This window comes from Onychostoma macrolepis, chromosome 09 (assembly GCF_012432095.1).
Source record: "Onychostoma macrolepis isolate SWU-2019 chromosome 09, ASM1243209v1, whole genome shotgun sequence".
In the NCBI taxonomy this organism is placed as follows: Eukaryota; Metazoa; Chordata; class Actinopteri; order Cypriniformes; family Cyprinidae; genus Onychostoma; species Onychostoma macrolepis.
In genome coordinates, this window is record NC_081163.1 from 11,594,285 (window position 1) to 11,606,522 (window position 12,238).

The 12,238-nt window shown below is 36.4% G+C and overlaps 1 protein-coding gene across 4 annotated transcripts in view; it reads right to left on the reverse strand.

The window, feature by feature from the left end:
* The window catches only part of lrp1bb (low density lipoprotein receptor-related protein 1Bb), a 285,213-nt gene that overhangs the window by 196,464 nt on the left and 76,511 nt on the right, over positions 1–12,238 (reverse strand). For all 4 annotated transcript variants that reach the window (XR_009272793.1, XM_058786845.1, XM_058786847.1 and 1 more), the window contains one exon: positions 7,329–7,451. Coding sequence is in view for 3 of the 4 variants with exons in the window: in XM_058786845.1 (XP_058642828.1) it covers positions 7,329–7,451 (123 nt within the window). In the remaining variant the exon portion in view is untranslated. The remainder of the gene's footprint in view (positions 1–7,328; positions 7,452–12,238) is intronic.

The following is a 12,238-nucleotide window of genomic DNA, read 5'->3' on the forward strand; positions in this document are numbered from 1 at the left end:
AGTATAGCCTATATCTATATTGCGCATGCAAATGGCCCGCATTGAGAGCACCGGGAGAAGTTGCCAGGTCACCGGAATTTATTTAAATATAGTTGAGTCCGAGCGGCCGCATCATCTTACTGGGATGTCAATTTTAACGACTCGCGGAAACAGCTTAATATCAAGAATATGATATTTATTAACAGACTGAACAGGAACAACTGTTTATCTTAACATCAGCTCACACACTCAATCGACATTCCTTTGGGGGGGGCGCTGTAGCTCTCTTATTTAACCCTTTTTTAATACACTACAAATATATGTGGGATTATTAGCAGAAATCATACCATGTGTCATACTCGCGGGGACAGTATGCTTGGAAATAATATTTCATGTCTTCCATTGCATTCATTATTTGTAGTGTGCCAGCCACACAATAGCAATAGCTTAAGCTTTGTGCTTTTAGTGCTTTTAATACAAAATAAAGTCTCAGCTTTCAAAATCAGTTTTATAACGAAACACAAATTATGTGTCTTACAATAATGTGATTTTCAAGATCTTTAATGTGGCGTGACAGATCGCTGTATTTATGTGAATAAATTCATTACATTATTGTGAAAATTCCACCACCTACTCCGCAAAAACGTCCCAAACTTTCATTCCTCACACAGCCTGTTTAATTAAACAGCAATAAAATGTTCTAAAGGCTGAAGTGGACTCAAATTTGTTAACATACGTTATATTGTTATATTTTCTGCTGTAAACGTTAAGTGACTATTCACAAACTGTTTTATTAACTGTAAATGAGGACATAATATTTAATGTCTTCCATTCATTATTTGTAGCGCGCCAGTCAACCAGTAATCGCAACAATTTTGTGCTTTTTTGCTTTTACACACAGCTCAGCTTTCAAATTCTGCCAGTTTTATAACGAATAGCCTATCTCAAAATATTATAACTATACAATCTTTATTCTCTAAACATTTCGACTCTAATCTCAAAACATTTCGACTTTATTCTCGTAATATTTCGACTTTATTCTCATAGTGTTTCGACTTTATTCTCGTAATGTTTTGACTTTATTCTCGTAATGTTTCGACTTTATTCTCGTAATGTTTCGACTTTATTCTCGTAATGTTTCGACTTTATTCTCGTAATGTTTCGACTTTATTCTCGTAGTGTTTCGACTTTATTCTCGTAATCTTACTTTTTTTTTTTTTTAAACAAGGCACTAAAACGCCATCGTAGGATATTGAGTAAAGATCATGTTCCACAAAGATATTTTGTAAATTTCTTATCGTAAATGTATCAAAACTTAATTTTTGATTAGTAATATGCATTGCTAAGAACTTCATTTGGACAACTTTAAAGGCGATTTTCTCAATATTTTGATTTTTTTGCACCCTCAGATTCCAGATTTTCAAATAGTTGTATCTCGGCCAAATATCGTCCGATCCTAACAAACCATACATCAATGGAAAGCTTATTTATTCAGAAAAATTGACACTTAAGACTGGTTTTGTCGTCCAGGGTCACAAATAAAAAACACCTGGAATACATCTTAATTAACTGCAATTAATAAATTTTTCAATTTAGCCCCTTTAAAAATAAAACAAAACAAAATAAAATAAAATAGTGGCATTATGGTGAAAGACAACTAATAATTTTTACATTAATTCATTTACATCAAAAAATATAATGAAATACACATAATGAAATACTGCATAATATGAACCAGCTATGAGTTTTGATCTAAAATATCATACGCACTGGGTAAAACCTTCACATCTGACTACCTCTTAATTTAGAAAATAAAATCAAGTCTCAACCTTATTTAAGCTGCACCCAACTCTGCATGCTTCACGCACAGACAGTGAAGAAAGCTTTGCCTTTGTTTGGTCTGTCTGTTTGTTTGCTGCCCCCAAGCAGATGGCATCATCCACAGGAAGTGAATCAGCTTGGCTCACAGCACAGAGGCTCCCACTAAATTAAAAGGATCATCTCCAAAGCTCCCTGCTTACATGCCAAACCCCCTGGATGTCTGGAGTTATGATATATATTCTATACACACTCACATGCATTTATTTAATATATTTTGATGGCCACAATAAGGTGAAGAAACCACATTTTACTATTTAATCACATTTAATCTGATTAAATACTTGCCAATTCAACTATATTTAAGTCCTAGTAAGGAACACACCACTTCCTGCTTTTAGAATTCTGTTCCCTGGGGTCAATTTGTCACGATTTTAAAGGCACAGACTTGGTGTTTTAAAATTGGTAGGGATTTTTTTTTTTAAATCAGCCAAACTGTACAGATGCCTAAGTGCACATAAACAGAAATTTCACCATTTGATGTCTATATATGTGGGCTGCAACTGTATCTAACAACTGAGAGAAAGAAATGAGAAAGTACCAGCGTAATGAAATTCCCATTTTAAAAAAACCTTGTCATTCTAATAAGCTTCTTTGATTTGGCTCATCTCGATGTTGTGAGACAATACAGAAATCATAAGAAAAAAAAAAAAATTACAGCAGCTTGTGCTCTAAACTTAGCATTCTGCTCATTTCCAGATGACAAATGTGCCTCAAATAATTGCACAAGACTCTCCTCTAAAAACAAAGCCCATCGCTCTCAGACAAAAAGGGTACAAAGCTGTAACTGGGACAGTAACCTAAGGTACAAAAGCTAAAATGTACTTCAATGTACATTTTTACTCCTAAATTGTACATATTAGTACCTTTTGAAAAAGTACCATCGTAGTCTTGCACTTTTTTTTTTTTCTTTTTCTGAGAGTGCAGTGTTTGTTAGAAAGAGTATAGATCTACGAATCCATAATTCAATACAAAGCTACCCAATGTATTTTCACCTCCAACATGTGCTGTATGAAACAGAGCTCAAAAGATGTTAATCAAGTTAAATGTCACCTGATGATCTCATAAACGTCCCCCGCACAGTCTATTTTGTTAGCATTTCATTCTGCGCTCAGAGGCGGCCATTGAGGTAAATATTGCATAATGCAGAATGCCTGTCCCTCAGCTCAATAACAAGATGCTATGCTACATTACCTCTCAAACCTCCTTTCTGCAGGTGTCAGTTCCCTTGGGAAATAGGCACATTTACTCTCCATTTATTTCAGTATGATAGGGGCCATAGGAAACTGCCCTGAGAGGAGTGCTCATAAAATCCATACGCATTTCTATGCATCTTACATGGAAAGCGACAACCAAGCTATTTTTGCAAGACCACCGCTTAATTCTACACAACCTCAGTCCAATGTTATTATACTGTGATATGCTCTTTTGTTTTGGAGTCAACTGTTTTTAAGCCAAGGACCCTCAGTGGACAGAAAGATGGAGCAGATGGCGTTATATTGTACAAAATTAAACAAACCATAAAATAACATGCATATTGTACAATATTATGTATGTATATATTTTATGATACTTATAATGACTATAACCATTATTGACGTACCTGTAATGTATTACGTAATTTTACAGAACAGGTATACAGTACATTAATGTAGCATTTAGCTTTAAATATAAATTGCATACTGCATACCTAATTTTTTATATAAAAAGAGAGAACAACCAGTTATCGGAAGGTAAAAATAAATATGATGAAAAAAAATTTACAGAGCCCCACACACAACATGCAGGAAAAAAAAAAAAACGAATCTATTGCTACGAAGAATTTGTTCCCACAACTTTAATGTTCCCTTGTTTTAATATAACTGTGGCCACAAATTAAGAATTTGTTAACACAAATTAAGAACACTGAACTAATTAATCTGATTTAATTAAAATAAGTGTCAGCTATAAGTGTGACTGTATATAGGTTACTGTTTTGTTTTTGTTTTTTGCCTGTGGCTTTTTATACTGCTTGTTGTATGATGTCTTGTTTATTATGTTATATTTTGTTTATTGTTGTATTTAATTTGTTTTTGTTAGGTGTTGTGATATGGTTTTTGTAGTGTTGTTATGTCATTATGTAATGTGGCATGTTTTGTTTGTTGTTGATGAGGTTTCTTTTTTCCTAATTTATTTTATTTAAATTTTAAGTGTTGCCTTTCTTGGCCAGGGATCATTTGAAAAAGAGACTATAGTCTCAATATGACCCCCCCTGGTTAAATAAAGGAATAAATAAAAAATAAGTGAATTAATTAGTACAATGTGGCCACAATTTACTAAAACGAGGGAACGGATTTTTAATTTGAGGCCATGATTTAACTAAAACAAGTTAAAGAATTAATAAAATTAAGAAACAACCTTTAAATGTGTGGCCATGATAATAAATTTTTGTCTGAATGTCATGTGCGAGGCTCTGTAGAAAAGTGCAAAATGAAATAAAAAACAAATAAATTCCATGTAGAGCTTCTTGTAAAAGTTGAATCTAGGCACTATATCATATAGTTGATCAAAGAAGGGTTTAAGGGCCAATAATGCACAATTAACTTGACAGATGTCTAAAGAAAACAGCTGTCATCTCTTCAAAAACAAGAACATCATGCGCTCGCCTTGTGGCTCACCGCCTGCATCGCCTTCTGAGTGTTGTGAGTTAATGCTTTGCCCAGAACAAAAATGAGAACAAAACAAAAATCAATCTCTCTCACCCTCTCTGTTCAATTCAAACTTCAAGGGAGAGGAAAAAAAAAGAAAAAGAGTCGAGCAATTTGTCACTGAAGCATGTCTTTGTATTTCCTGATAAAGAACACTGCGCTCAAGACAAAAGGAAGAAGCATACGGAACAGACTGAAGAGCACTGAAATGACCCATATCGTTTTATTAAAACCCTGCAAACCAGCGATTCAAAAATTTCGCGAAAAAAAAGCGATTCAGGGATTATTTTGGCTGTATGATCATTCTACTCATAACTCATGTCAAAACATTCACATGAGGGGTCTTACTCCACTGACCAATCTAAGAAACAGCACGATGTGCTTAGAAAGCTCCAAGACGTTTTTCTTCATTACGGGAAAGTGGGCTGTCTCCCAGCTCCCCTGATAACCCAAGATGTCGGGCTGGTCCCATAGGGAAGCTGGATGGGCAGCCTATCCAGGTCCCCGCTGGCCATGTGGCACTGAAAATGTGCAGCTGCCCTTCCCTGGAGGCCCTGGGAATGCGGTGATTACATTTCTCTGTGGTGGCAGAACTTGGGCACACCCATGCACAGTCCAGAAACTGGAACAGCAAAAACAATAACTATATGATGAAAACCAAGGACCTAATATCAGGTAACAGCTAGGCTCAGAAATTAAAAACACTCCAGGTGAATCTTATGATAAAACTAAGAGGATTAAGAGTTGAACATCATAATAAGAAGCGACTGGATACTTGTATACGAGCCGAGAGGCGAAAGCTTCTACAGTATCACTTTATTATTAGATTCAGTTACATGAGAACAAGTAGACAGTCGTTTAAGGTGTTCTCAAGCAAGTCTTACTTGAGGAATATCAGAAGCGACATAGTATAATATAAACAGTCCCACTGTGAGTGATACATTAGTTAAGGACGTACTTGCCAATTACAACATTTTCATCAACTTTGAAGCAATAAGATGCTTCAAAATTTCAATTACTTTGAAGATTGGTCTGAGTATTAACCAATGAATAAGAATGCCAGCTCAGTGTCTCAGAACGATGACTTTAAATAAATTTAGTCCTTTCTATGAAGAGTCAAAATTAATGAAGTGTCTTAGCCTAAAAAAAGGTGAGGATAAATTAAATCAGTTAGAGCACAGAGTGGGGTAAGCTGTGCCACTTTTTACTTAAGTTAACCTCTAGTCAAGGAGAAAGAAGACAGAGGTGAAATTAATGCATCTAATTAAATTTCAACGTCTGCTATCAACTGAAATTAGAGGAAAGTGTCCAGAACGCAGGACCATAGACACAGGACTTAATAATTTTTTTTAAAAAGGGGGGTTAAATTGAATCAAATAAGACCATAATGAGTAAAAATAAAATAAAATAAAAATTTCATAAAGGTTTCATTTAATTCACCGGGGAGGGGGGGGGGGGGATTAACATAAACGTATATAAAAGATCTATTATTAGACTGAAGAAACTTATATTTTCTTACATCACATTCCAACCACCAAAGCCGCAGAGAAATATGAAATACATCTAGTAGTTATCCAGACTTTGTGTGGCTGAGGTAGCTTCTTCAGTGTGGGAACCAAACACTTGATTGTTTTCTTTGAAAGGTGGATGTTTCTTTGCCAGCACTCCCTCAGATTTTTGGAAAAGAAATTGGCTACCACTTTAACAAGAGTAATGTATTTCCAAAGTATTTTCTGCATTTAGATGCAAAGCTTATTATCAACATCAGTTGAGTTACTGGCACTGCTTACCCTGAAGCAGATGGCACACTTTACCCCATTGCTACCATTTTGGGAAAATGTTTTGTTTAATAATTTAATAGACAATCTTTAGCCAAACAATTTCAATGGTTTTAAGATTGGCAAAAATATATTTCAGACCTGGATCATTTTGATTTTACTTGCTATGTAGAAAATTTACATTGAAATTGTTTTTTGGGGGTTTTTTTTTCCAAATGTGCATCCTTCAGTCCTTGGCAGCTCTTTATGATTTGGACTGTCTATACATAACATGATAAAAAAAATGTAAAAAAAATGTACACAGCTTCCTAGATTAAAGGGGCAGCACAGCTTACTCGCTGATTTTACTCCACTATCGTAAGCAACATGGTAACCTCAAGGTGCCCAATATGCACAAACACATGAATAAAATTACCCATGCCAGTGGAGTGCTGTTAGTACACTCATGCGATAGCAGTCTGTGTTGGCTTACAAACACATTAAATTGCACTGCACATTTTGTTGTGAAAAGCTGATTGAAATGCATTTCTTATCGATACATAATCTATGGTAATGAGCTCCTCAAAATTCCCATGATAAATACGCCTGGAATCCATTCTAAGGCATTATAAATAAAACAGAGCGAACATGATTAATCTAAATGATAATAGAATACCAGTGGTGAGAATAGTTGACCCACTGTGCCTGGAATCTGTAATAAATTAAGCTCTTCGAGAAATGTCCTGCATCTACATGAAGCAATTGGTCACCAGGTTTTAGCATAAACTGATTGATCTTTTCATGAACACAATTAAATATTAAAATCAGGACACTTTTATCTCCTTAAAATTCCCAGCTATCATTCCCCACACTTTGCATGTGAAGTGCAGCCTGGAATTAAATAAAGCGAGGAACAATTATGTGCAGGTTGATGCTGATTATTTGGTGCATAGAGATATGGGAATGCAGAGATGTTGACATTATGATCTGTTTTGTGGCATTGTGGGTTGGTGTAATGGTTACTTACATTTGTCCAGAACCTCATCAGAACCATCTGGACAGTCTGGTTCCCCATCACAAAGCCAGCTCTCGGACACACAGGTCAGCTGGTCACCGCACAGAAACTCTCCAACGTCACACAAAATGGGCTCTAATGAGAGAGGGGGGTGGAGACAGAGATGGAGTATGGAATGAGGTGCAGTACAGTTGTTAAATGTCTAAATTACATGATTGTCTAATAAATATAATGACTAGTAAGTATACGTGAAATGCATGAACTCACAATGATTCATTATAGTGACATGAATATGATGACAATTAATTTTACTGAACAGCCAGGCAGGAATAATCAGTATTAAGGGCACATAAGATAATTTTTCCATTCTCTTTTGTTAGTACAACAGCCCTGCAGTGACATCCAATGATATTTACAAGAAAAACACGACTATAAGACTATCAGAATATCAAGCAGCTGTGAAAATCCTTTAGGTATTACTCAGAACTGGGCCACAGATTTCCCTTCTAAATTCCTGAAGCTACATGATTTATGAACATATCAAAATGATTATGATCCAAAATGCTCCAATTCCAAAATGTTGAGGCAGGAATGCAAGTGATAATTCTATGCACCGCTGCTCTCTGTCCTTGCTATGCCCCACCACCACATTACTACACACACACACACACACACACACAATCCCCGCCAAGCAAATTCACTATCAAGGGACAGAATTATAAATGTCAAACGGTTTCATCTTGCTCCAGGTCTCTCCCTCTCTGTCTTCCTCAGTCTCTCTATCTCTTTCAAGCTACAGGCCTCAAAATTAGGCCGCAACAAACTGTATATGAACAGCATTTCTCACTACACCTCTACGTTTAATGCTTTGATAGTGATCCATTTTGGAACTTGTATATAGAACAATTCCCAATTCCACATACTGCTACATGCCAAGGAATACTACCTTGTTGTGGTTTTGGTCACACTATAATCTATATTGCAATACTTTACTATTAAAGAACCTGACAAATTGTTGCATGAAGTAAATGTACAGTAACAATAAAAAATATATTGTTTACTCACCTTCATGTCACTCCAAACCTGTATAACATTCTCTTTTTAGTGGAATGCAAAAGCAGTGTTATTTGATGTCCGTACAATGAAAATGTTTGGACCCCAACGTTCTTCAAAACATCTTTGTGTTCCACAGAAGAAAGTCATACAGGTTTGAAATGACATAAGTAAATAGCATAAATTTCATCCCTTTAATATCTCACTAACAAACAGGAACTGAACAAAGCACTTGTACTATTGAACATGTTGTGTGCTTTTAAACTGGTGTTTTGTTAGGTTAGAAATACACAGATTCACATCTTCAGATGCAGCGACATGGGAATTCAGCACAAGACAACTGATTTCACAAGTTCATCCTACATAATTTGAAAATCCAAAAATGTTATTGCACATCTTACAATAAGAGGCTCCGCTGCATTTCTCTCGAGCATGACTGAAGATTAGTTCTATGGGAAAGAATGGATCTAGCAAATTGTTCGAGGGCTGGGTTCTTCTACAATTGATTCACTTTCTTTAGAGCCACAGTGGCTCTGAAACACGGCTGGTAATCTGGCCTGATTCAATTCAATGGCAGCTGCACATCAGTCAAAAAGCAATTACAGGGAATATGATGATGGCTGCCCTCTGTCCTTCATTCTTACTAACAAAAACAACAGCAATTCTGCTGCCCCGAATGAATAGTGACGGTGATTTGATTGTTGTAGTGGCTTTAAAAAGACGTGTCTATATTTTCGGATGAGTGGTTATTGAAACGGATTTCAAGCCAAACTTTTTTACCTAGTGAGACTGGCCTCATATTTTGCAGAAAAATGCTGACTGACAGTTAAAACAAAAAAAAGTTCACCTGAATCAAATTCAACTGGAGGAAAAATAGCCATGGAGAGGAAAGGTTTGGTCAGGTCTCCTGATAGAAGATCTCCAGAGTCCAGTCTGAAGGCATCTTTATCTTTGCAGCTGAATTGGTTACCATTTAAAAAAAAAACATTCTTTTTACCTGAGGAGAGTTTCTTTCACAAGCTGCAGAACCCATAAAAGAGACAACTTCAGAACCCAGGAGCGGCATCTGTCCACTGATGTGTACCTGCTTTCATGTCGGGATGCCCTTTAAAGCACAGCCCAATTTGAATTATTGGAATGACCAGTGATGCCACTTTACCTTCCCTCTTACCTCAAGAGGCCTTCCCTTCCTGACTCGAGTGTTTGATGCTTCCCCAGCTCTGTGTTTCAATAGATTCTCCACAGAAAGTTCAAAATGTTCAAAAAGAAAAAACTGCACAAAACACTTCAAGCCTGTCAAGGAATAAAATCTTGCATCATTTGTTTTCTGAGGCAAAAACAGAATTTACATCTGAAAGGAGGGAATGCTACACTGAACCGCTAAATGCTGCGGTCATTCAGAGATAATTTCAAACAGGCACGGGGAAGGAAGATAAAAATAACAACGGAGCAAAATGGCCCCAACTCTTTGATGAGGTAGCAGTAACCCATTACCATAACAGTAGGAAATGTTCAGTGGAGCTTGGACTGGCATGCTATTATGAGCTTCATTTCTGACACAAGCTGCCACCTCGACGAGCAGAGAACTTTGGCTCATTAAAGCTCTTCAGCCTTTGTGATGCTGCCAGTTTCAATACGTAAAACTGTGACAGGAAACTGGTGAATAGAAGCAATGGTCTTCAGAACTGTAGATGGAGGCTCTGCCAATCTTGTTTGATGAATCTGTCAAGGAGAATGGTTGTTTGACGCTAGGCGCCTACCCCAGGAAGTAAGCTAAATTAATCTATGATGTTGTTCAATGCAAATATTCAAGCACAACCCGTTCAAGCATCTTCACAAACCATACAGCGAAAAACTTTTTATTTTTCATTTGTTTGGACAAAAAACATTTAAAATATATTCTAAATCCATTACAAAAAGCACTTCTTAAAGAGAATATATTTTTCAAATTGAAAAAATCTACATCTGAAAAATCTATAATGTATTTTTAATATATAAAAGCATGTGTGTGTGTGCGTGTGTGTATATATATATATATATATATATATATATCTCAAACGATTTATCTGTCAAAACGATTAATCGCGATAAATCACATCCAAAGTAAAAGTTTTTGTTTACATAATATATGTATGTGTACTGTGTATATTTATTATGTATATATAAATATACACACAAACAGTATATATACTGAAAATATTTATATTCTTATATTTTATATTATATATAAATATATTTAATATATAAACATAACATATTTTTCTTAAATATATACTGTACATGCATGTGTGTGTATTTATATATAGATAGATAATAAACTGTGATGTGCCAAGCCAAACTGAACAGAATTTAAAACCGTGGTAAAAAATAAAATAAATAAAACCGGCGGGCTAACCATATTGTTGCATTCCTAATATACTAAAGAGAACAAAACTACTGTTTGAATTTACTCATCTACAATTGTGAGCACCATTAATGAGCTTGAATCAATGACGCTCCAGTATAACCCTCAAAAATGAATCACCTTGCATTTAATTTAAGCTTTAACCGGATGCTCAACAGCTGTTCAAGCCGCTTCAGTCTCATTATCTTTCCAACTGTTCGCTGTCACACAACGCACCCAAGACTGTTTCCTTACCTTGACAACCCTACCGTGGCATAATAGAAAAGACAACCTAACAATTTCCAAACTCCAGAAAGTCTGCTGAGCCACTGAGATCATTACTGTCAATTAAAAACCGAGCTAAGAGAAAAGAACTACTTCAACAGCATAGTACGATCCACCTAATTTGCACCAAAAAGTTATTAGGCCAAGTGACATTTTCACGTTGAGGTCAATGTACGCAGTAATGCGACATTCTCCTAGTTGGATTTCATAGGAAATCTTGTTATAAGTCACTCTAAGGCTGTGGAAATCCTTTGAGATTAGATATGATCCATATAATGCTTCTCTGACACTTGTGAAAGGATAAAAACTCACACATGCTAAACCTTGCGTCTAACACAAACACATGCAACCGTCGTGCGCTCCTGTTTTTGAGCTTTCCAACCCAAGTCGGCCAGTGAACTGTTTAATTCTCACCTTGACATATACTACATGGTATTTTGATCTAAATGTCAGCTGCCTCAGTTTTGATCAGAAAACCGTGATTAACATTAATATCACCTGACACCTATTACATAAATGTCTTGAGAATGTCATTCGGCAGCAAGATTCACCCATATAACACCAGTGAATGTCAGTGCGAGAGCCAAACTATTTGTTCTGCTTCACTTTTCATTCATATTGATCTGCGTATCCACTGAAAAAGCACATCAAATGGGGTTCGCGGAGACCACGCTTGAGGCTCCGGTTTGTGCCGATGTGCGGCTGGCCAGCTGAGTTCGAGGGGGGAGGGGATAATGATGCTCGAAGGTGCTGCGCATTTACAAATTCCACAAGGCACTCCATCCAGGAAACACATCCTCTGCCAAAAGACCTTTACCATGGCAACTCTGAGCCAGTCGGACTGTGTGTAGCCAGGCTAGCGGAGAAATCAATGGGAAAGGACAACAGGGCCTTCATTAAGCTCTGCCTGACCTTCACTTTTCCAGTGAGGTCATTTTTATTTTCGAAACAACAGCGGGGGCATGTCAACAAATTATCAAAGGGAACGCAGTCAGATTTTTAACAGCCATCACCAGAGAAGCCGACTGCTTGGTATAATCTACCTTGTAAACAATGAATTATTCATGAGCGTGAGTTTAAATGTACAGTCCTCAAAAGATATTCTTCCTTTCATGATGTTGCTCGATGCAAGACAAATAAAGGCATAATCTGAATCTCTGTACACATCAGATAGATTTAAACTCACAATGCATCACAGGCG